Genomic DNA, 21,339 nt, shown 5'->3' with positions numbered 1-21,339 from the left:
CCTGAACGTCGGCTGAAAATTGCTATGAGAACGAAAGAAAATCGTATTTTTTTCGTCTTTGTTTGATTACATGTATACCCAAGAGTCTAAATATCAAATAATATTTTAGAATTTTCTTTCAGTTTAAACGCAAATCACATGACATCATAAAGGAGCAGCTTTTTGCATAGGCGGGTGTTTTCAGTCCACTGACTTTGTACACATTTTCAAGCCACTATTTTGAAACTTTCGCCATGTTTGATCGCTATGAAAGTGATATGGAACAAAGACCCTTAGGCAAGAATTCTTTAAAGAAATGACTTCCTGATGACGTCATCATGTGATTTACTATTGATTTTTCAATATTTGTTTCAGCTCATTGGCTTGGTACACATTTTCAAGCCACCATTTGGGCAATTATCAGAGGTTTGATCAGCATCAAAAATACACACAACAAAGACCCTCATGAAAGAATTTTCCTAAAGTTATGACGTCATGATGATGTCATCACCAAACAGAAAGTTCCGAAACAGCTCAGCGGTTGTTCACCTCAGTGGTTGTTCACAACCACGTTCCTCTAGTTTCTTCTTCCTCTTCTGACCAAAAGCCCATTTGTTTTGTGCACGTTCCTTCCACCATTGACTTTAAATATTATGTTTATGTTGTAAAAATCCATGTAAAATCAACCGTAGTCTCCCACAGCGCTCTGTTTGCGGCGAGCGCCAGAGTAAAATTAGGTCGACAATTCATCTTTTGTGGGTCAAATCACGTGACACTTCCGTCCAGTCGAAACCGGAAGTGGGCTTATTGTTTAATTAATTAAAAATAGGAATCAAGTTGTTCTCAACGGCGTTAGTCTCTTGGATTCTGCAAATCATCTACTGAAGACGTCAAGTAAATGTCAAGCGCCGTCTAGCGAGAAAAATTCTGAAAAATAAATTTTGAATGGATGTCTGTTGTGAAATTTGTCCGAATAGCCTGAAAATTGATGTGGACAATTATCTTAACCCAGTTAACACACGTAGGAAATTTGGGGCCGATGACGTCATCAGATCGGAAGTTATGATAAAAAGCTCTTTTATTCTACAAACTTCGATTAAAAATCAACAGTAACAGATTTAAGCATGAATTGTTCATTACATGGTAGCTAAAACACTGAAGTCAACTGCATGCACGAAGTGCATAAGCGGTACCCTTCTTCACACAGATGAAGCGCCGACGATGAAAACCCCCCTTAAAATATTTGCGAGCTCGAAAACCCCTTTCGCGTACTGTATATTGGCTGTTGTTTGCGTGGACGCTCAATATTTGCCTGTAACGTGTGGCCAGCAGCGCACAGTGCGTACGGCATAAACTCAGGACCTGGCAAAATGCCGAGCACGTGGCGCTGAGAGTATATTGCATTGTATGGAACGCCAAAATGAATAAATGTTTTAGATCTCTAATCTGTGCTCTTTCCGCGATAACCACGATTGGGTTGAAACCTTGCAGATAGTTAGGAAGGGAAGGTGTATTGGAGATTGACCTCAGGTGATGACAATATCGTCAGCAAACGAGTCACGTGATATGAAAGGTGCACTCTTCATAGCGCTTTATCTCTTGAAGTGCATGTCCAATTGGGTTCAGACCTTGCAAATATCTTGAAAGGGGATTGATTTGGACGATTATTGACCTCATGTGAAAATGACGTCATCAGGAGACGGGTCAAGTGACATTCAAGGTGCACCATTTAAAACTCTATATCTCCTGAAGGATATCTCCAGCTGGGTTCAACCCTTGCTGATATCTTGGAAAGGAAGTGATTTAGTCGATTATTGATCTTATTTGATGTTGACATCACCAGGTAACAAGTCCTGTGACCTTAAAAATTCAGCCCTCTATCTCATGAAGTACATATCTCATCGAGTTGAAACTTTGGAGGTAACAAGAAAAGGAAGTGTTGTAATCGAAGATTAACCTGATGAGATGATGACGTCATCAGGTAACAGGTTACTGTTAACTGTTTAAAGCTCCATATCTCCCGAAGTACACATCCCATGGATTTGAAACTTTGCAGATATCAAGAAAAGAAAATATTCTAGACGAAAATATACCTGATATGATGATGACATCAAATGAGGAGTCCAATTACATTTTATTCAAAACAACTTATTTCATATTGTGCATGCCTGATTGGGTTAAAACCTTTGACCCAAATGGTCATGATGAAATAATTACGTCATCAAATTTGTGCAGTAGATTGGTTGTTCAAATTAACAAAGGAATGCGAAAAGCCCTCTGTTCTGTTGGCTAACAGACAGATGACCTCTAGTTTTTCTTCCTTCTTCTTCCTCTTCTGACATTGTGCACATTTTCTTTCACCTTTATGGTCCTTTTGCAATTTTGGATCTTCGTCAAACTTATAAAATTGAAGGACCTTAGCTCAAATATGTGTCTAGATCAATGACGTCATGATGACGTCATAAAGTGATTTTTTTTAATTGAATTTTTAATATTTATTTCAGCCCATTGACTTTGCAAACGTTTTCAAGGCTTTGCTTTGGTAACTTGATTATCTTTGATCATCATCAAGGTTACACCAAGCACAGCCCTTAAGGCAAAAATAATACGTAGCATAAATACGTCGTGCTGACGTCACCAAGTGATTTATAACGATCTTCACATTTTTATTTTAGCCCGTTGACTTTGTACACGTTTTCAAAGCACAACTTTTGTTACTTGGCGATCTTCATTCGTCATCAAAGTAACAGCCGGCAAAGACCATAATGCAAAATATAAGCCTAGTTTAGTCATGATGACGGCATCGCCTTATTTTACATTGATTTTTGAAGATATAATTTTCCCCATAGGTTTTCTAAACGTTTTTCAACTTATCATTAGTAACCGAGTACTCTTTTCTTTCGGCTCAAGATTACTTTAAGAACGAAAGAGAAATCGGGTATTTGACGCTGTGTTATTTGATTCGAAATAAAGACCCTGATGCAAGATTTATTGAAAATGAATGATGTCATGATGACGTCAACACCTTATTTAGTATTGATTTTGAATATTTTATTTTTCCCCATATGTTTTGAACACGTTTTTCTAATCAACACAAGTGAACGATTAGTCCTTTACTTCAGCTCAAGATTACTATAAGAAAGAAAGAGAAATCGGGTACCTTACAGTCTCTTATTTGATTTGAAATATGCTTAAGAGTCTGAATAAGAAGTAATATTGCAGAAAAAAATTGTTCAGTTTAAGCGTAAAAAACGTGACATGAACTTAAATTAAAGGAACTGTGTTTTTGCAAACGAGTTTATGGCCCGTTGTCTTTGCAACGTTTTCAAACCTGGATTTTGAAACCTTGGCGATGTTTGTTCGTTATCAAAGTGACAGCCAACAAAGACCCTGATGCAACAATTATTGTAAATAAATGACGTCCTGATGACGTCATCATATCACTTATTATTAAATGTTGAATATTTAAATATTCTGTTAAAATTTAAACATTCATGTAAAATAAACCATGGTTTCCCGCAACAGTTTTTGGGCCAAGTGCCAGAGTATACATTCTGCCTTCAATTCAGCTTGTGTGGGTCAAATCACATGATCCTTCTTTCCGGCTGAAACCGGAAGTAGGCTTATTGTTTAAAAGTGGTAATAGTATTAAGTTTTTCCTATAGAATTAGTCCGTTGGTGTCACTGCTGGGTTGAAAACTTGCCTATATCTTGGAAAGAAAGTGCTTTGGGCAAATATTGACCTCATTTAGTGATGATATGTCATCGAACAATAAGTTTCGTGACATTAAAGTTGCATACTTTCAAGAACTATATCTCCTGAAGAATATGTCCAATTGGGTTCAAACCTTGCAGATATCTTGAAAAGCAAGTGCTTTAAGCAAACATTGACCTCATCTGATGATGACGTCATTAAGTGACAAATCACCTGATATTTAAAGGTGCATCCTTTAAAGTATTATATCTTCTGAAGTACATGTCCCATTGAGTTGAAACTTGCATGTTTTGGTGTTTCTAAAGGGGAGTGTTATAGACACCTTACGTGATGACGACATCATCAGATAATCATGTCACGTGACATTAAAGGGGCACTCTCCCAGGCACGATGTCTCTTGAAGTGCATGTATGATTGGGTTCCAAACTTGAACCTATTTTGGCATGATCAAATTATTTCACCACAAGGTTTATGCTATAGCTTTAATTGGTCAAATTTCAAAAGGCGAAAAAGCCATCTGTTCTGTTGGAAGCATACATATTTTTAGGGCTGAAAAAAACCTGTTTCCTTCCTCCCTGGTTCTACATAAGCAAAATGTGCTTAGAGCTGCATCCAGCAAATTTGAGCCATCGTACGTGTATCCATCTCTTCTCACAGCTCAAAAAAGGAAAAATCCTTCCTGTCTTTCCTAGGAAAGACAGAATCCTGTCTTCACAAAACACCTGCTTTACATTCACAACATGTGGAAAGAAAGTTTTGTGGTTTTCACAAGTTCCCTTCGCATTTTGCTATCACGGTTTCGAAAACACGCACGCAATATAGCTTGATGCAAGGTTTCCGCTGGTTCCGCTGCTACTGCTAAAAAGGTGTGATGGCAACAAGGCAACCAGTCCATGCATTAAAATAGCGTTGTGCATTTCACTGTACACATACACAGAACTCTACGTGGCTGCACATAGAAAAATGATGTCGCAGGAAGTACAAGTTACGTGTACTTTCCAGAAATTGATTAGTTGGATATATAAAATCTACGTATTTTTTATGTTCACAAATTTAAGTTGGGGTTACATATATGTTGCTTGATCGGCCTGAGGTGCAACACGACACGACCTCACTAAAGGTTTCATTGGTGTCCGTGAGAGAGGACGTTAAACTGGCATTGGATGAAATTTCAGGCTATTCATGATGAAAAAGATAGCAATAGGTGGAAAGGCTTGGGGTAGCACCATGCAAAGGAATATAGATAAACTGGGAAGGAATAAAAGTAAACTGGCATTGTTAGAAAATTATACCAGCCAACATCTACTCAGGTCATTTGCAAGAGTATGAGCCGTATGCACGACTGTCGACCGTGCAATGAACAGTCGCGCTGCGCGCTAGCAACGTGTTTACATGTAGCACATAAGCCTCGTACATTGAGCAGGCAATCACAACTGTTCAGGCTGTGGAATTATACCGTGAACTTGAAAGTGCTGCGCCGGTGATTTAAAACACGAGTCATTAAATGTGAGGAGAGTTTTGAAAATGTGGCAGTGTTCCTCAAATGACCACTGCTGGTTGGGCCTTTGATTTTGGAGAATGCAGTGGCTCAATGAATTTTTTAGTGGCCCCGTGCCAGCAGAGCATCGTTAAGATTGAGCGCGCATGAGGCATGAGTGTCAAGGGCTGACGCGACAGTGGATCTTGCTACAGTATGTTCCGTTGAGTTCGTCATGAGCGAGGAGTTGACACTCCAGACCTAAACAGGAGTATTCAATCGCTCCTTTTGTTGGTAACTGCTGCGCTAATTCCTGGCTGTCTATCACACTAATCTTTTATTACGCTTCAACAGTTAATCCGCTGTTTTCACACCTTCCACGGTGGGACGCTGGACCGGTGTACCGTTATGAATAATGATAGGACCATCACCTACCAAGATGTTGACGTGAAAGGCCGTGAAACTGCTGTGAGCTAATCCGCTCCCAAGCTGATCCACTTTCCACCGTGAAAACGGGCTTACATTGCCTTGACAAAAATTTGACGGTGATTAAATGGTAAAACTGCATTTTCACGGTGTTGAAAGTTTATAGTGTAAAGTGGGTAGATCCAGGATTTTAAAATTTTGAAATTCCCATTTTTTGCCTTTGGTAAAGCCATTTAATCTCTTTGTTTTGTCTCTCGAAGTAGACATCCTTCGGAGGTCCCACTGAAATGGCAATGCAGGGGATCAAGATCAGCTGTAATTAAGATCATATCACAAGGTGTATACATCCTTTCACGTGTTTATCGTTGAACAGACATGTCTGAAGTGTCTAATTTTTCATTTGGTGGCACACAGTATGTTACGTGGACAGGGCCTGGAAGGAGCGCATATAATATTCCATTTCGATACTTCATCTTGTCACGGATCAAGTTCTGTTTTAGCTGTGATAAAATTACTGTTGCGACATCCTTGACTGAGATTATACCGTGCATCGAACTCACTACTTCCTTTTGTCTTTTATGAAAAAGTTGTTATGCGGCAAGTTTAGTTTCAAAATGAGTCTGTACATTTTATAGTTCGCAGAGGAAATTGCATTTTCACTCTCATTTCGAGTATAGTTACCCTTTAACCTTAATGATCACTTACGGCAGCAAAAATACCGAAAGTTGCAAAACACTCTTTGTCATTTGTTCTGGCGGATACAACGTTCAGTGGGTATTTGCCAGTGTCTGATTGCTTATCGAGTGTTTATTCTTCCTGGTTGAGAATTGGACCTTCCCCTGATAGATTGTTGAGATATGCAGATACATTCTTAGGACGACCATTCACTTGGGCAAGATTTGTATTTTCGCGTGGGAACGGACTTCGGTCAGGTCAGTAATAATATTGAACTAGAGCTTATCTGTCTGCTGCCAACAGAACAGATGGCTTTTTCGCCTTTTGAAATTTGACCAACTAAGCTATAGCATAAACTTTGTGGTGAAATGATTTGATCATGCCCATACAGGTTCAAGTTTGGAACCCAATCATACATGCACTTCAAGAGAAATAGCGCATTGGAGAGTGTCACTTTAATGTCACTTGACATGATTATCTGATGACGTCGTCATCACGTAAGATGTCTATGACACTTCCCTTTCAAAACACCTGACAAGTTTCAACTCAATGGGACATGTACTTCAGGAGATATAGTACTTTAAAGAATGCACCTTAAATATCAGGTGATTTGTCCCCTAATGACGTCATCATCAGATGAGGTCAATGTTTGCTTAAAGCACTTCCTTTCCAAGATATCTGCAAGGTTTGAACCCAATTGGACATATACTTCAGGAGATATAGTACTTGAAAGTATGCAACTTTAATGTCTCGAGACTTATTGTTTGATGACATATCATCACTAAATGAGCTCAATATTTGCCCAAAGCACTTTCTTTCCAAGATATAAGCACGTTTTCAACCCAGCACTGACACCAACGGACTAATTCCATAGAAAAAACTTAATACCTATTACCACTTTTAAACAATAATCCTACTTCCGGTTTCAGCTGGAAAGGAGGGTCATGTGATTTGACCCACACAAGCTGAATTAAAGGCCGAATGTATACTCTGGCACTTGGCCCAAAAATTGTTGCGGGAAGCTACATAACATAACATTCTCATAAAAGAGATATTTTCGCATAGTGCTGCCACAAACCTCTTTAACTAACTTACTATTGTCACCATAAAAACTTCAAACCTCATTTATTTAATCTTATTCAATACTTATTTGAGTATCCGTTAAGTAATATGTCAGTTGACTGTATGCGTTCATAACAGTAAGAAAAATGGGGAATACATCTTAGGCAAATGGAAAATTTACACTTTACATTCTATGAAAGAGATAACCAGGCCAAAATTTATCAAAACGAAACCAACAGTCAATTGATTTCTTCTTGTTATTTTAATTGGCTGTTAAACCATTGATTCCTTGTCTTCCAATAAGCCATGCCAAATGCGTTTTGCCTGGCTGAATAGAACATCATCAAATAACTTTGATCGAAACCTTCTTGAAATCAATTGAACAGAGATCCATTCAACCTTTAATTTTTTACTTCATCAGCTGAAACGATTTCCATTGAATTCTGAAGACATCGAATGGACAAATGAAACCTGGAGTTTTATTAACAGGACAAAACACACTGTTCACAGAACGAGTAAATCGGGACAAAATGTACAATCACACCCAAAATTTGATATCAATAATTTATGGTTCAAATCAGCGAAGATTCATAACTTCAATGTGCACTATTTGCAGCAGAGTTGTAGACTCGAGTCACTTGACTTATTTTTGTGACTCGTGCCCGACTTTTACATGTCGGTTTTGACTTGTGACATGACTTGTAACCAATTAACGTAACGGCTTTGCTTGAGCCTCATATTGCATTGTTCATATACGTTCATGACGTCACTCAGGACCAGAATTGAAAACAAAAATGGCGTCCCGCTTTCCATGTCCGTGGTTGTAACGTGCATTTTAATTTTTATAACAACTACCCATATTCAGATATTTTATTTTATCGCTTTGGGATAAAATGCATTATTCACCACAACGCACGTTGTTTAGTCGTTGAAACAGTCCTGGTCATCTGGCTTATAGTTATACCATGGGGAACTAGGCACTACTGTCTCACCTATCACTGTCTTGTACTAGCTGGCTTAATGGGATTAGCAAAGTGGCTGCATGGCCTTGCATCAATCAACAGAGGCCTCACAAGGTTCAGAGAATGTGGTACTTCTTCCGGGCTCAGACACCTAAACTGTCTCGAGGGGGAATAATTGGTGAAGCCAGAAGGCCACAAGGAAATAACTGTTAAACCACAGCAAGTTTGGCACTAAAAATGGGTCACTATGGCTTAGATTTTCAAGGCGGCAACACACAAATTAAATTCTGCTGGTTTGAATGCTGCTTTTGTACAACGGTTGTTCTCTACCGCCGTGCTGTTTCAGTCGTTTTAGCCAAGGGGGGATTCCCTTGTTCTGTGTCTGACATTTCCTTTACACATGGAAGAGGCAACCCATATGGATTGCTGAAGTTACTACTGGAATTTACAGGCGTTGGCTTGCGGATTGGTTTCCTGGGACTGCGATATTTCATGTACGCGGACGAGCTGCTGAGATTGCCAGCACCTTTCCCCAGCTGGGTTGCCGAGCACCAGTCACGGCGCAGTGAGCCCCAACAGCAGCAGCAGCGGAAACGCCGGGCCCAACGGTCGCCTACACCGTATGCCCCCCGTGCCCGCGGTCGGCCCCGCAAGTCCTCGGCTGCTGAGTCCAGGTCTGCGCCTACGAGTGCCGGAGCCTTCACCACTACGGTCGAAACGGATCAGGCTACCCCATCAGTCGGGATATCGATGGCAGAGGATACCGGTGCGGCGACGTGCCCCACCCCAGTGACGAGCGGACAGGCCGGGAGTCTCAGCGCAGGTTCCGCCGGAGGCGGATTGCCCGGAACATTCACCTCTTCAGGTGATGAGAGTTCAGTTCAGTTGCATTAGGACTGCAATCTGACGCAACAACACACCAGGATAATGCTGGGAATTCCCCAGCTGTAGGGCTTGCTCTAAATCCGGCTTTAGGCCCAGGCCAGCCTCATATCGGAACCAATAACGTGGCATTTACTCAGGCCCAGGCTCATCAGATCTCAAGTACGGGTTTAAGCAACTCCCCTTTTACAACTTGGGCGATGGGCACCAATTCTCCTAATTCTCTAGTAGCCCTGCCCGCTATTCCTAGCGATTTCGGAAGCAATAGACCTGTCCCACTGCTCGCCGTGGGAGAAGGGGCTCCCCTTGATATTCACGTTCCGCGGTCAACCAAAGAGAAGATTTGGAACGGGAAATATGTGGACATTGCGTTACTATATCGTAACAACGCTGCTAAAGCGCCGGACACACTTTTGAGCTGACCTAAGCTGTCGAACAAGGCCGTATAGTTTTTAAGCCAGCGACGACCCGCGTAAAATCGAGTCCGTTGATAAATGGCTCAGTGCCTTTCATGTGTTTATGGCCATTTACGCAATGCGTCACCCCAGCCGCATATTCGATTTATTGAAGTATGCTGAAATTATCCGCACGGCCGCCGCGCAATTCCCCGGCCTAGGCTGGCACAATTATGACGAACAGTTCCGTTTGCGTTTCCATCGACATGGAGCTGCGGGTTACTGTTGCAGCCGTTGGTACTTTAATCCGCCGATTCAGCAACATTGCTGGCAAAAACGGCCATTAAGTCGGCTTTTCGGTTGCTTCCCGTCGCCCCTTCTGATTATGAATTGCTTGGCTTCAAGTTTCACACTCAGTTTTATTATGATAAGTGCTTACCCATGGGATGTTCGGTGTCCTGCAGGCTTTTTGAGGCATTTAGCACCTTTCTGGAATTTCACTTCATAAGTCATAAGTCGAGCAGAGACCACACTCGGGCTAGGCACGACGTCCGCTGGAATGGCCTGAGTGGAGCGAAATATGGTGACGTTACAAAATTAATGGCGGAACTCGCAGCAAGATGGCCTCGTCCGACCATGCTAATCGTCCACTTAGGCACTAACGAGTTGGTCGAGACCGAATTTTTCTGTTTCCGACAAAGGCTGGCACTTTTCATGCGAGAGTGTCTTAATACTTACCCAGAGGCGCAGTTGGTTTGGTCAGATATTTTACTGCGCGCCTGTTACTTTGGGTCTACTAATCCATCAAAAATGGAAAAGAAGCGCCACGCGATCAATAGGTGGGCATGTTCGCTCGGTAGTCGACTGGGAGTGTCAGTGCTGCACCACCCTCAGTTCCGATGGTCGGAGTTCGCATTGTATCGTTACGATGGCGTCCACTGACATGGGCAACGAATATTTTAGAGCCAACTTAAAAGACTACATGATTACTGCCTTTGAAAAATAGAATCGTTTCCCGGGATGTGGGCCTAATGGGTGGCATTGTTCAAGTGTTTGCTTGCGTAGGTATTATCAGAAAGGGAGGCTCGAAGTCCGGGCGGTCGTCCCAGTGGGGCGCGCCTTGTGCGTTTGGCGGGAACTACCTGGGAGCGACACGCAGTTTCCGAAGTAAACAAATAAACAATTTAGGCGAATTATCTCGCAGTGATTATAACGTAAAGTTAGTTGTTAGTAATGTTTCATTTTGTTTTTCTTAAACACTACGCCAAGCACCCTCTTGTTCTGGTGGGGCTTATTCCAACCGCCTGTTCAAGCGGTGGAAAAAACGGCGTGCTTTATGTAAGATTTCCTTAATTTGTAAAGGATAAATAGAATCACATGACTATTAATTATAGGACAAGCACCTACTGGTTCCGGTGGGATTTGTCTGCATGGCAAGTGTGCCAAGGAATTCCAACCTGTTACGCCAAGTGTGGCAAGCCTTTGGCGAGTTTGTTCCTGTTTTTTGCTAAGTGTGGCAAGTATCTCTTTGGCAAGTGTGCCTGAGTTTCTGCCAAGTGTGGCAAGTATGGCAAGTGTGCCAGGAAAATCTTACAGAATTTCTGCCAAGTGTGGCAATAGAAAGTGGCTTTGAAATCGGCAAAAGCAAATAAACCTGCCGCTCGAAATCTTTTACCAAAAATCAAAACGTGGTGTCAATGTGTGGTTTGTGCACATATAGTTGGAGAATAATTGTTGGGCATTCATCCTGTAAATCCTGTAAATGTCCAGCTTGAGGGGAAATGGGCCAATTTGCTTGTTACTAAAGCGAGATGGCGGAAAACCATACAGCGTGGCCTTACAGTGTGCGACAATAATTATGCAACACGGCAAGAATTGAAAATTACTCAAATATTTTGGTTGTTTGCCTTCATTGCAAATTCTTGACTACTGCCCAAGAATATATTGAAGGATATTAGTGAGTGCTTAACTTAAAGCAAAAACAAGTTAACCATGATGTTAAAATATCGAAAATATCGTTCGTGAACGTGAAGCATGTTGACAGGTTGAAGGTTATTTGCATAACCTACGCCTATCTTCTCTCAAGTGACATGAATAATGCATATCCTACTATTATCACCGTAGTCTGTTGCCGCCCCTCGACGAACAACATATCCATGACCTTTCTGAATATCTTTTAACTAAGACTAGGCAATGGCTTGAAATCACACATCTCGCAACTTACTTATGCTTTGACCAAATTGACTTTGTTTACATTGAAAACCCCCCTCCCGATCGGGCCATGCCAATTCTAAATTGAATTTTCAGGCTGACCTGGATTTTCCATTTGCAATATGCGGGATATTTAATTTTTTCAGTTAAAGTCATCAATGAAATGTGTTTTTTATATGAGCATAGCAACATAAGTATATACATGGAAACTCGTGATGAAGTACGAAATACCAGTACGTACGTGCAATGCATGTGTAGTGGACAGCTTAGACGACGCGACTGATCATTACTACCAAGTTTCAAACTTACCTGGTAAGTCTACACTGATTTTGTTCAATTTTTGAATACTTTTAGTTATTTCTGAGTGATATTTATTAACCCTAGAAGAGCAGCTAGTTTTTGACCTGCTCACAGTCGGGGGGGCGGATTCACCCACCCACCCCCAACTCGGCTGTCCCATGCCCATTTTTTTCTTTTTTTATTTGGCAAACGCATGGAGGCACTCCTTATCCGTATAAATGTGAAATTCCAACTTAGTCCATTTTATGGTTTTATTGTGACAGTGACATGAAGTTCTAGGCCCCATGCATGTCAGCCCGCGTGCATTGAGCACGGCAATGAAAAAGTAAAGAAATTTGGCTGACTTGCCAGTGTCTCGGGGAAATGGACGCAGTGCGAGAATTGTATGTTCGATTTCACACCACTGGTGTAAACATCAACGCAAAAAGTCCACGAAAAACTCTCAAGGTGAGCCTCGTGGAAAAAAAGCACCGCTCAAGTATCGGGAAAACGTTGAAGGGGCGGTTCCGCCTCCAGAGGGACTGTTTTGATTTATGACCAAGAATATGCAGATCACTTCTTGTTCAAAATTTCCCGAATCGTGTAATTTATGAAAGCTATGGAAAAACATTGACTCTCAACTTCCAACACACAATCTTTATTTTTCAGAAAAAAATATTGTGCGAATACGGGTCATTGAAACTAATAGGTGTTACCCAAATTCAAAAACACATCGAATCAAACAAAACTGGTAAAAAGACAAGCAAAGCATTAGACTTTAATTTCAACTATAAAAGTGCTCGGTTGGCAACATCAAAAGGTGGCTCACAAACTGAAATCACGGGTCATGAGCAGAAAGCAAGTTGCTATGCGTTAAACGTTTCGTCCACTGTGTAATCTGTACTTTAAAATTTCAAGCAACAATAAAGGCGTAATTAGACCGTAGGATTACAAGGGGAAAAGGCCTATTTTTGAGATCCGTGGTCTCCATGATCACTGGACCACATAAACATCATACGTGGGGGGTTTCAAGTGTGATGAATCCGAATATGACTGTTGCCAAGCTGTAAACGTGCACATTGTTATGATATTGATGTAATATTTATGCGCTAATCATATTTAAGAGCAATAAATGTGGTACACAACCTGTCGATAACAAAGTTTAATTTTCCAACAAAGCAAAGTTTAACCTATAAGTAGAACATGCACCTGGTTCAAACTTCTAACAAGGGATCTCACGAGAAAGTAATAAGGTGGGCGGAGTTTAACACACACACACACACACCCCATTTTACCTTTATTCAAAAAAGGCTTTGAGGGTTTATGTGCTTATTCTCACCTCATTTGGTAATAAGTAATCAATAACCTTAAGCCATTTATGACTTTCCCTGTAGGATAGAATGTTTGTGGTCCATTGAGGAGGATGGGGGAGGGGGCGAGGATGGGAGTGGGGGACTTGATTGTTGGTGACTTTATTCACCTAGAACGACTTCTAACAGTACCTTATGAAAAGAGGTAAATTTTGAAAATAATTTTTGAAGTGGGAGAATTGAAGGAATTAACTTGCGGCACATGTACGTGTGCATGCATAATGACAGCCTTCAAATGTAAACAGAGGAGAACATGTAGGCCCTATGACAAGGAAATCTAGATCAAAATAAAGGCTACTTTTTGAGTATTCAATTACACTAGGTCAAGGCTGTATGTTACTGCCATCTCAAGTATCCATGACCGTCTATGTGTATTTATACCCAATACACTTTCTACACGTTTCCTCTATTGAACGTTTCTGTTCCAAGAACTGCGCATGAGCAAAAGTGTTTACTTCAAAGTAAAAATGCAATTGTGAACAATATTTAATCCACGCTTTGAACATATTTTTGACACATTTGTTACTAATGAGTATAGTGCCTGTCCATAAACATATTCTTACCACTGTATACAAACTACTATAAAAAGAGTGTATTTTCAACGGAAAATTCTTTTTAAAAGGGCACTTATGTTCTTCACGTCGGGATCATTATGCAGACATGCATACCTAAAAAATATACACTCTAGTGCATTTTAATAAGTGCCAAATCAATGTTCAACCTTACCTGTCAACTCATTTACTGTTGTGAAGTTTTATTAACAGAATAGCCCTGGAACTGGTAAAGATAAAATAAAATGAGTTTGCCCTACAGCCTGGCTTAATAAAGCTGTAAAACACACAAATCTGATTGGAATATACACCCCAAAGGTCTCTCTATTTACAAAAAAGACAAACACTAGTACAAATTTCTGAGGGCACCTTCAAGGAAAAACACAAAATATACATGTAACAGATCATGGTGCAGATCAAGTGGCCTTTCCATACTAATAAATATTATTCTTTGTTCTCGGCCATAAAAAGGAAACTTAAATTTACTCATGGAAATAAAAACAAGGTAAGATTATATTTTCAGTAATAGTTATCTACATGTACACAAGTATACAGCACCATGGTGTTGGGGAGTATCTTGTCGACTGACCAACAATGTTCCCGATGAAAAAAAATCGATAAAGAGAATGGAATTTAGGAAAATATACATGTATTTACAGTTATAGTTACATGTGTCTATACAGCATCCATGGTATCTTAGGCCACAACCCCCTCATACACACACACACATACTTGGTGCACCACAACTTGGGCTACTGGCCATCATTCACTGTTTTAATAACAGCTTCTTTAATGTTGTAAGCCAGAAAGTTTCTTGATTTCTTATTATTCTTGGTTCGATGACTGTCTCACAAAATGTTTTGTATGACGGTGCATAATTGAAGTCACTATCATCTGTCGTTGCCCTTGTTACCATTACACACCGTGTAAATTCTTTGTAGCAGCTCTTGTGATACTGCACCTCAATGGCGACCATGTCCTCCCCTTCAACTGAGTGAGCATGCATTAATGATGTTGCTTCTCTGCTGCTGCAAAGAAGGTTTGTGCGTGTGTTTGTTCACATTTCCAAAGAGGAACCTTCCGTCGCGATCCAGTTCTCCTGTCCTGTGTATACTGGTTCCGCCGACATATTACAAATTCACTTGGCAGCACATGACTCCTCTCCTGGTGAGACTTTGTTGGTGAAAAGGTGGAATTCAGAAGCATTTTCTTCTTTGGGGATTCGCCTTGAGTATCCTCGTCATATGCAGATTTGGAGTCAGCATCTCCAGCTGAAATAAAATCCACATGACATGGCAGGTTGAAAAACCAGATAAAACAGTTGGAGTTGCCATTGCGGCTGTTAATTAACTTATTTCAAGCATGTCTATAACAAAACAAATTTAAATATCAACTGATTCAAATGAGGCTGGCCTCGGACATGTACTTCTTCCTGGAAAATATTAACTTTCATGGAAGATAAGATATTAACTAATTATGGAAACATTTTTTCTAAGTTAAAAAAAAGTTGCAGACCACTCTCTTGTGGAGAATTTGTCACTCTTGGGCAGTGCTCTTGTTGGATGTCAGCCATCAAATGCTGGACAACTCGTGCCCAGAACAACTTACACCAGGGACAAGTCACACCCAGGATAATTCATACAACTTGTAACCCAAGAGAAAATTACATTTTATCATAGCTTGTGGCGGCAACATCCCATCAAAATTATAGAATAGCATATCCAATCCGTTTTTTTTATTGCTGACAATGCAGCTGTCTGTTTTGTGTGTAATCGGATTTTCTTCAGTTAGCCTTGTTGAAATTGTTGAGTTTTTACGAAGTTTCCCAGGTACGAGATGTCTCAGGTTCCAGTTGTCATGTATAAAATGTACATGTACCTCAGGTGAAACCACTGTGATACATCATGTACAAAAAGATAGAGGCCTGATCGTTAAAACCTAAAAAACACACTTTCAAGAGTCTTTAACACAGTAAATAAAACTGTAGAAGCGCATGCAGTCGTGAAGTATTTTTATGTAGGAGCGGGGAGAAATTTCACAAAATACAAACTTTACCATTATCGGCATCTTCTGTAGTTTTTCTGCCATGGGCCCAACGTATTTTATTTGCATTGCAAAACCTCTGGAGATAACCGACTTCATTTGGCCAGTGCCAAATCGGTGTGTTTGGGCAAACTTCACAACAATTTGGGCCTCAACTGAGTCTGGAATCTGCGTTCACGGGTAACCGCAGCTGATAACCTACTCCACTTTGAACTTTTAAACATACATACAACAAAAATTCGACTGTGTTTCCGACGGAACAAAGTGTGCAGGTTTGGTGAAAGGCTACATTCCAAATCGGATTTTATGTAATATTTTGCGTATTATCTGACAAAATGGATGCATTTTATCACCCGAAATTTATTCTAGGTAAATGGTTCCAAATGGCAGCAAGTGTCAGTGTAACTCACCAGTTTTGCATTGGGCAGAGCTTTTGGTTTACAAACTGCAAAGGGGAGGTTTCAGAGGGATGGGTTTCATTGGCCCGAAATAATGAAAAGAACACTGAGTATTTGGTATATGAAAAGAACACTGAGTATTTGGTATTCCCAAACTAAACAAACTATCAGGATAGTCAAGGCGGGAATCCTGGTCGTCTGCTTTGCAGTTGGCGGTTCATTATTTTGTGTACAAACCTCAGTAGGGAAACTACTTTTAAAAAATAAAACTTTACTGACCTACATGTATTCTGATTTCCCTAGATTCGATCGATTGTAAACAGGGGGAAGCTGTGTGATGAATAATGCATTTTATGAAACAGTGATATTACGGTGTATCGGCCAACACAGCCATTAATTTTTTATCCTTCACGAAATTTGCCAGGAAAACACTGGGCCCCTCTTTTGTTGGTAAGCGGGCGAAATCATTAAAAACCACATACAAGAAAGGGGTCTACAAGCTTTGTTTTCTTTCAGTTTTGCGAAGTGATGTGTTTTCAATTTGCACTTTAAATTTGTATATTTGCCAACTCAAGAGGGAAGTGACGAGTAATAATGTTCAACATGTTGTTTCGATGCTAATAGATCTTTTCGTCCTGGTTACCTATAAACTGTCCAAAGAGTTATTATCCCGAAGACTCAGAAGTCTGCAGTGTCAAGGATCCGAAGATCCGTTGCACCAAAAGCATTTTGAAGAGGATTCTGCTACCGCCTTGTATTGTGAAAAACCACGATGCCGCAAAATGTTATATTTTCTTCTATATTAAATATAAGTTCCTTTGCAGAAATTGGCATCAATCATCAAAACCATGAGGCAACCATGGAACGATCTGTTGTTGATAAAAATCGTTGGACTGATGACGCTGACGGCCTTTGACTTCACTTATGCATGTAAGATTGTGTTATTACAGATTTTGCCAATCTTTCACTGCCATATTTCTTCAACTTTGAAGCAAAAACTGCAGCTGGTTTTCGTATGAAAAGGTAAACATGTTTGTGTTTTCATTTTGAAGCGCCAGTGACAAATGCATTCTACAGATACTGTCACTTTTCAATTACGGGGTGTGGGGCTCTTCACCACCGTATGGATAAAATATGTTTCTAAGTCTGGGCAGAGCACTCTTGAAATTTTTAGTTTTCGATCAAAAAAATGCTTTTTGGTAGTCGTTGGCAAAGATAACGTTTTTGAAAACTTTGCAATGTAGTGGAATTTCCCTGACAATTAGGCCTAGGCCTGCAAAACACTCATTTAGCCAAAAAGGATTCCAAGGAAGCCACTGCGGTAGCACCATATATCTCTTTCGAGAATGAGGGTTCTGAATAGAACAAGTGGGCGGCCCAATTTCTGGACATGTTCTATCCCTTTTGGGGTGAATGTTTCGAGAGAAAAAATTTGCGAGGTGTGAGCGCAAACCTTCGTCCAGTAACTACATGTACCACGCACACTGCAACGAACACGGTTTGTAGCAGTCCCGACGGTATTAAAGTTGTTTTTTTTTAAATGTAGTCCGCTGGTAAGTCCCAGGCGGCATAGGTTCTGCAAACTTTGGTTCACGTTCTTCGCCAGTTTGCTAAATTGCTACTGGCGCCTATAATATGTTGTACTAAATTAAATCGGGAGACTTTTGGCCCGAAGCCAGACTTGGTAGTCCAAAGGGCAGGAACACTTGGCCCGCAGCCAGAGTTGTTGTTATGAGAGTACTTCCCAGAACACAGTTGCGTTGTTAGTCTGACTGAATTGGAAAACATACGCAAGTGATAAATTATTTTAGCTGTCTCTCCCCTGTCTTCATGTTGCCGTAGTGAACACATTTTGCCCGGTTGGAGTTACGGAAAGTGGAGAAAGAAAGATATCTAAATTAATTGAAAAATGTTAATTGTTTGCTTCAAGCTTACAAACACTTGCGAAGCATTCTGGAAATGCAAGGAATAGGCCTAAGTGAACAAATGCATACAGATTGTTGGTGTTCAGATATATATTATTTTCGTACAATTGAATTCGAAAACAGTCGTGGAAATGCTAAACGTCCAACTTTTCAACTGCTTTTTGAGGTCCATTAATCATGAATTTAAAACTTCACTGGATACTATTTTCTCAAACGACCACGAAGAATTGTATGTGTAAAGAGTTGTGGTTTTATTGTCACTGTTCACCGAAGGGCCCTCTCAAAATATTTTTTTTTAATTCGACATTTCTCACTTCAAAAGCCCTCTGTTTGGGATTTCACATCTCACTTCTATTGGTACGTAAATATCTGACGTTTCCCCCATTTTTGCTATTTTGCACCGGTTCTTCCTAAGCTCAACTACGCCTGGTGGCGGGAAGTACAAGAAATGAAGGTCGGTTAGAGATCTACGTAAACAACGAATGGGGCACGGTGTGTGACGACTCGTGGGATCTTGTGGACGCCCATGTGGCCTGCCGGCAACTAGGCTTTCCTGCGGGCGCCGTCAAAGCCACCTCAGGCGGGTTTTATCCAGGCGGAACAGGGCCAATACATCTGGACGATGTCAACTGTTCGGGACATGAGAGTGACCTCGAAGATTGTGACTACGTGGGATCTCACAACTGCGACCATGATGAGGATGCTGGAGTCCTCTGTATCATTGGAGGTAAGCTGCATCATTACAACACCTCAAATGGTGGGCACGGTTGTGCATTTAAATGGTAAACTACGGTGCGGTGACTGCTGGGGGCGTGAATGCTATAACAGTCGTCTGCCGACAAGCTGTAACCTGGAAGTACAAAACATCACGTGGCTCGCTTGCCGATCCCTTGTCCGCGGACCCCTATGGTAATTTTGCACGCCTCTGCATTCTTTAATAGCAAGAGTGATTTTATGTTAGAGTTTTACCTTGGTGTTCAAGTAAAATTTGGAAAAGTCACCTGAAGTATGGAGGACGAAAAGTGTCATCTGCTTTTCTGCTATCAAAACATGGGCCTAATTACCTGGGGGGCGGTATATCCCCCCACGCATATACACACACTTCTCCCCATTCTCCCAATTTCGGGCACAAAATCATTTACGCCACTGCATCAGAACAGTAGGAAATCAGATTTTAAGTCTTCGTCAAGAAGTCTTTGTCAAAAAGTGGATGGAAAGGTCTGACAACAACCGTGAATTCTACTCTTAATGCATTTTTTTTCTGATAACAGAGGAGCAGATTTTACAAAGGCGGCCGAAAAGCGAGCAGCTGTTTTTCTGCATTCCAGGGGCCGTGAACAGGGTCATGAACCTGTAGTTTACGACCATTTCCTCTCTTGGGGTTGATAGACTTAACCCAAACCGGGATCTTCCGCAACGTTTGCGTTTATGCTTTGGATATGGAGGCCGTGCTTCGTTACTTGCTTTCGCTTCCTCTTGTGTCTACTTATTACCCGAGTATGCGAGTTCAGAAATACACACGCTGACGGCGCCTCATAAGGAAATTATGCCAGCGGCCGAGTGCGACGACCGCGCGTGTACTGTGTACGTGCGTGAAGGGACGGCTGACTGGGAAAGAGCAACGTAAGTCTGACTTGATTCACGTCTAGGAGATTGAAGACGTAGAAACAAATAATTTCGGTCCGCTCTATCTTTCGTAATGAAAGATTCCAATGTTTCCTAAAGAATTAAACCTGCTAGTCTGTTGGATGGATGATAGGTCTAAATCCACTTTGGTTTATTTCTTTGATATGCCTTTTTCCTTGACGCAAAAAAGTGTTTAGAATCTAAACCTTTTCTAAACATTTTCTTGCCATCAATTGTAAACATGTCCTCACGATAAACACTTATTGTGTTTATCAGTACAACACCTAGGTGTATATTAAACATTTGTATGTTTAGGTGTTCAATATTTTGTGTTTAGATGTGTAGCATAAACGCTAACTAGAAAAGGATTCATGTGAACATACAAAAGCATTTCCTCGGGGAATTTTTCTTATTCTTAAAAAAGAATTCTTCAAGCACAAAATAAATTGTTGCCGTCTAAAGCGCATGTCAAATGCACAATCTCACAGAGTGCAATAAAATCAGTAAAATGAGGTCTTGTAAGCTTTCATTAAAAAAATGAATCAATTACAATGAAGTTAAAATAAAAAGGGTTTTCTCAAACAAAATTCATTAATTGTAATGTTAAAATCTTCCAGAAGGGTTTCTTGGGCTCACATGAAAAATAGATCAAAGACAATTTCATCTAAGTAAGAATTAAGTTTTTTATTTAAATAAATCTGTAATCTGCAATCTTGGGAATCTTGCAGGAATGGGGGTGCGGCAGTTGTATGCAAATGACCGATCTTCTTAAATATTTATAGCCTTGGTATTATAATTATGTACATGTACTCCGAAGTTCGTACAACATGGCGGCTTCATGAGAGCAAGTACCCTGTCGATAGTGTCTGGTTTGTGGGAAGGGATTAGTGACATGGAAGACATATTTGTCACTCCATGTTAGACATGAAATTGCCACTCTTCTTAAAGATATCGTTGGGGACTACATGCAGTTGTGCTGCTTCGCATCATGTTTGCGATATCTGTGGCAGGAAAGTTGGGAAAACAAAATCGTTGTCTGGCACGTACCACGGAGGAAATGCGTTCTCGTTTTTTGCAACTCACAATGGGCATGCTGCCTGAGGCCAAATTACTCACACAAGCGGCAAATAAGCCTACACGTGCAGCACTTTGCAGTCCGGGTACTCCGCCCTGGAAGGTAAAAGTCTACATGGTCCCTAAGGACGATTTAGTTAGCTGGGCAAGGCATACTGAATGTACATGATTGTGGGCCAACAAGAACAGCATCCTCTGTCATAACCTAGGCCTAACTTAGTCTAAGTATCACTCGTTCTACTCCGTGCTAACTCCGGCCGTACGAAGGTCTTTGTTGTCGTGTCTGTGT

At 40.8% G+C, this 21,339-nt stretch overlaps 1 protein-coding gene across 3 annotated transcripts in view; it reads left to right on the top strand.

Moving 5' to 3' along the window:
- Positions 1-6,204: 6,204 nt before the first annotated feature.
- The window catches only part of LOC110974311 (scavenger receptor cysteine-rich domain-containing group B protein-like), a 35,088-nt gene continuing 19,953 nt past the window's right edge, over positions 6,205-21,339 (top strand). For 2 of the 3 annotated variants that reach the window (XM_087138807.1, XM_087138802.1), the window contains exons 1-3: positions 6,206-6,529; positions 17,239-17,355; positions 18,766-19,077. In XM_087138807.1, the coding sequence (XP_086994933.1) occupies positions 17,274-17,355; positions 18,766-19,077 (394 nt within the window). In that variant the 5' untranslated portion in view covers positions 6,206-6,529; positions 17,239-17,273. Of the gene's footprint in view, positions 6,530-17,238; positions 17,356-18,765; positions 19,078-21,339 lie in introns of all 3 variants that reach the window. The other variant, XM_087138804.1, reaches the window with a different exon arrangement.

This window comes from Acanthaster planci, linkage group LG01, assembly GCF_054643075.1.
Source record: "Acanthaster planci isolate LZ-2023a linkage group LG01, COTS_SCS, whole genome shotgun sequence".
In the NCBI taxonomy this organism is placed as follows: Eukaryota; Metazoa; Echinodermata; class Asteroidea; order Valvatida; family Acanthasteridae; genus Acanthaster; species Acanthaster planci.
Note: the sequence above shows the minus strand (reverse complement) of the source record. Positions and strands in the feature narration are given on the sequence as shown.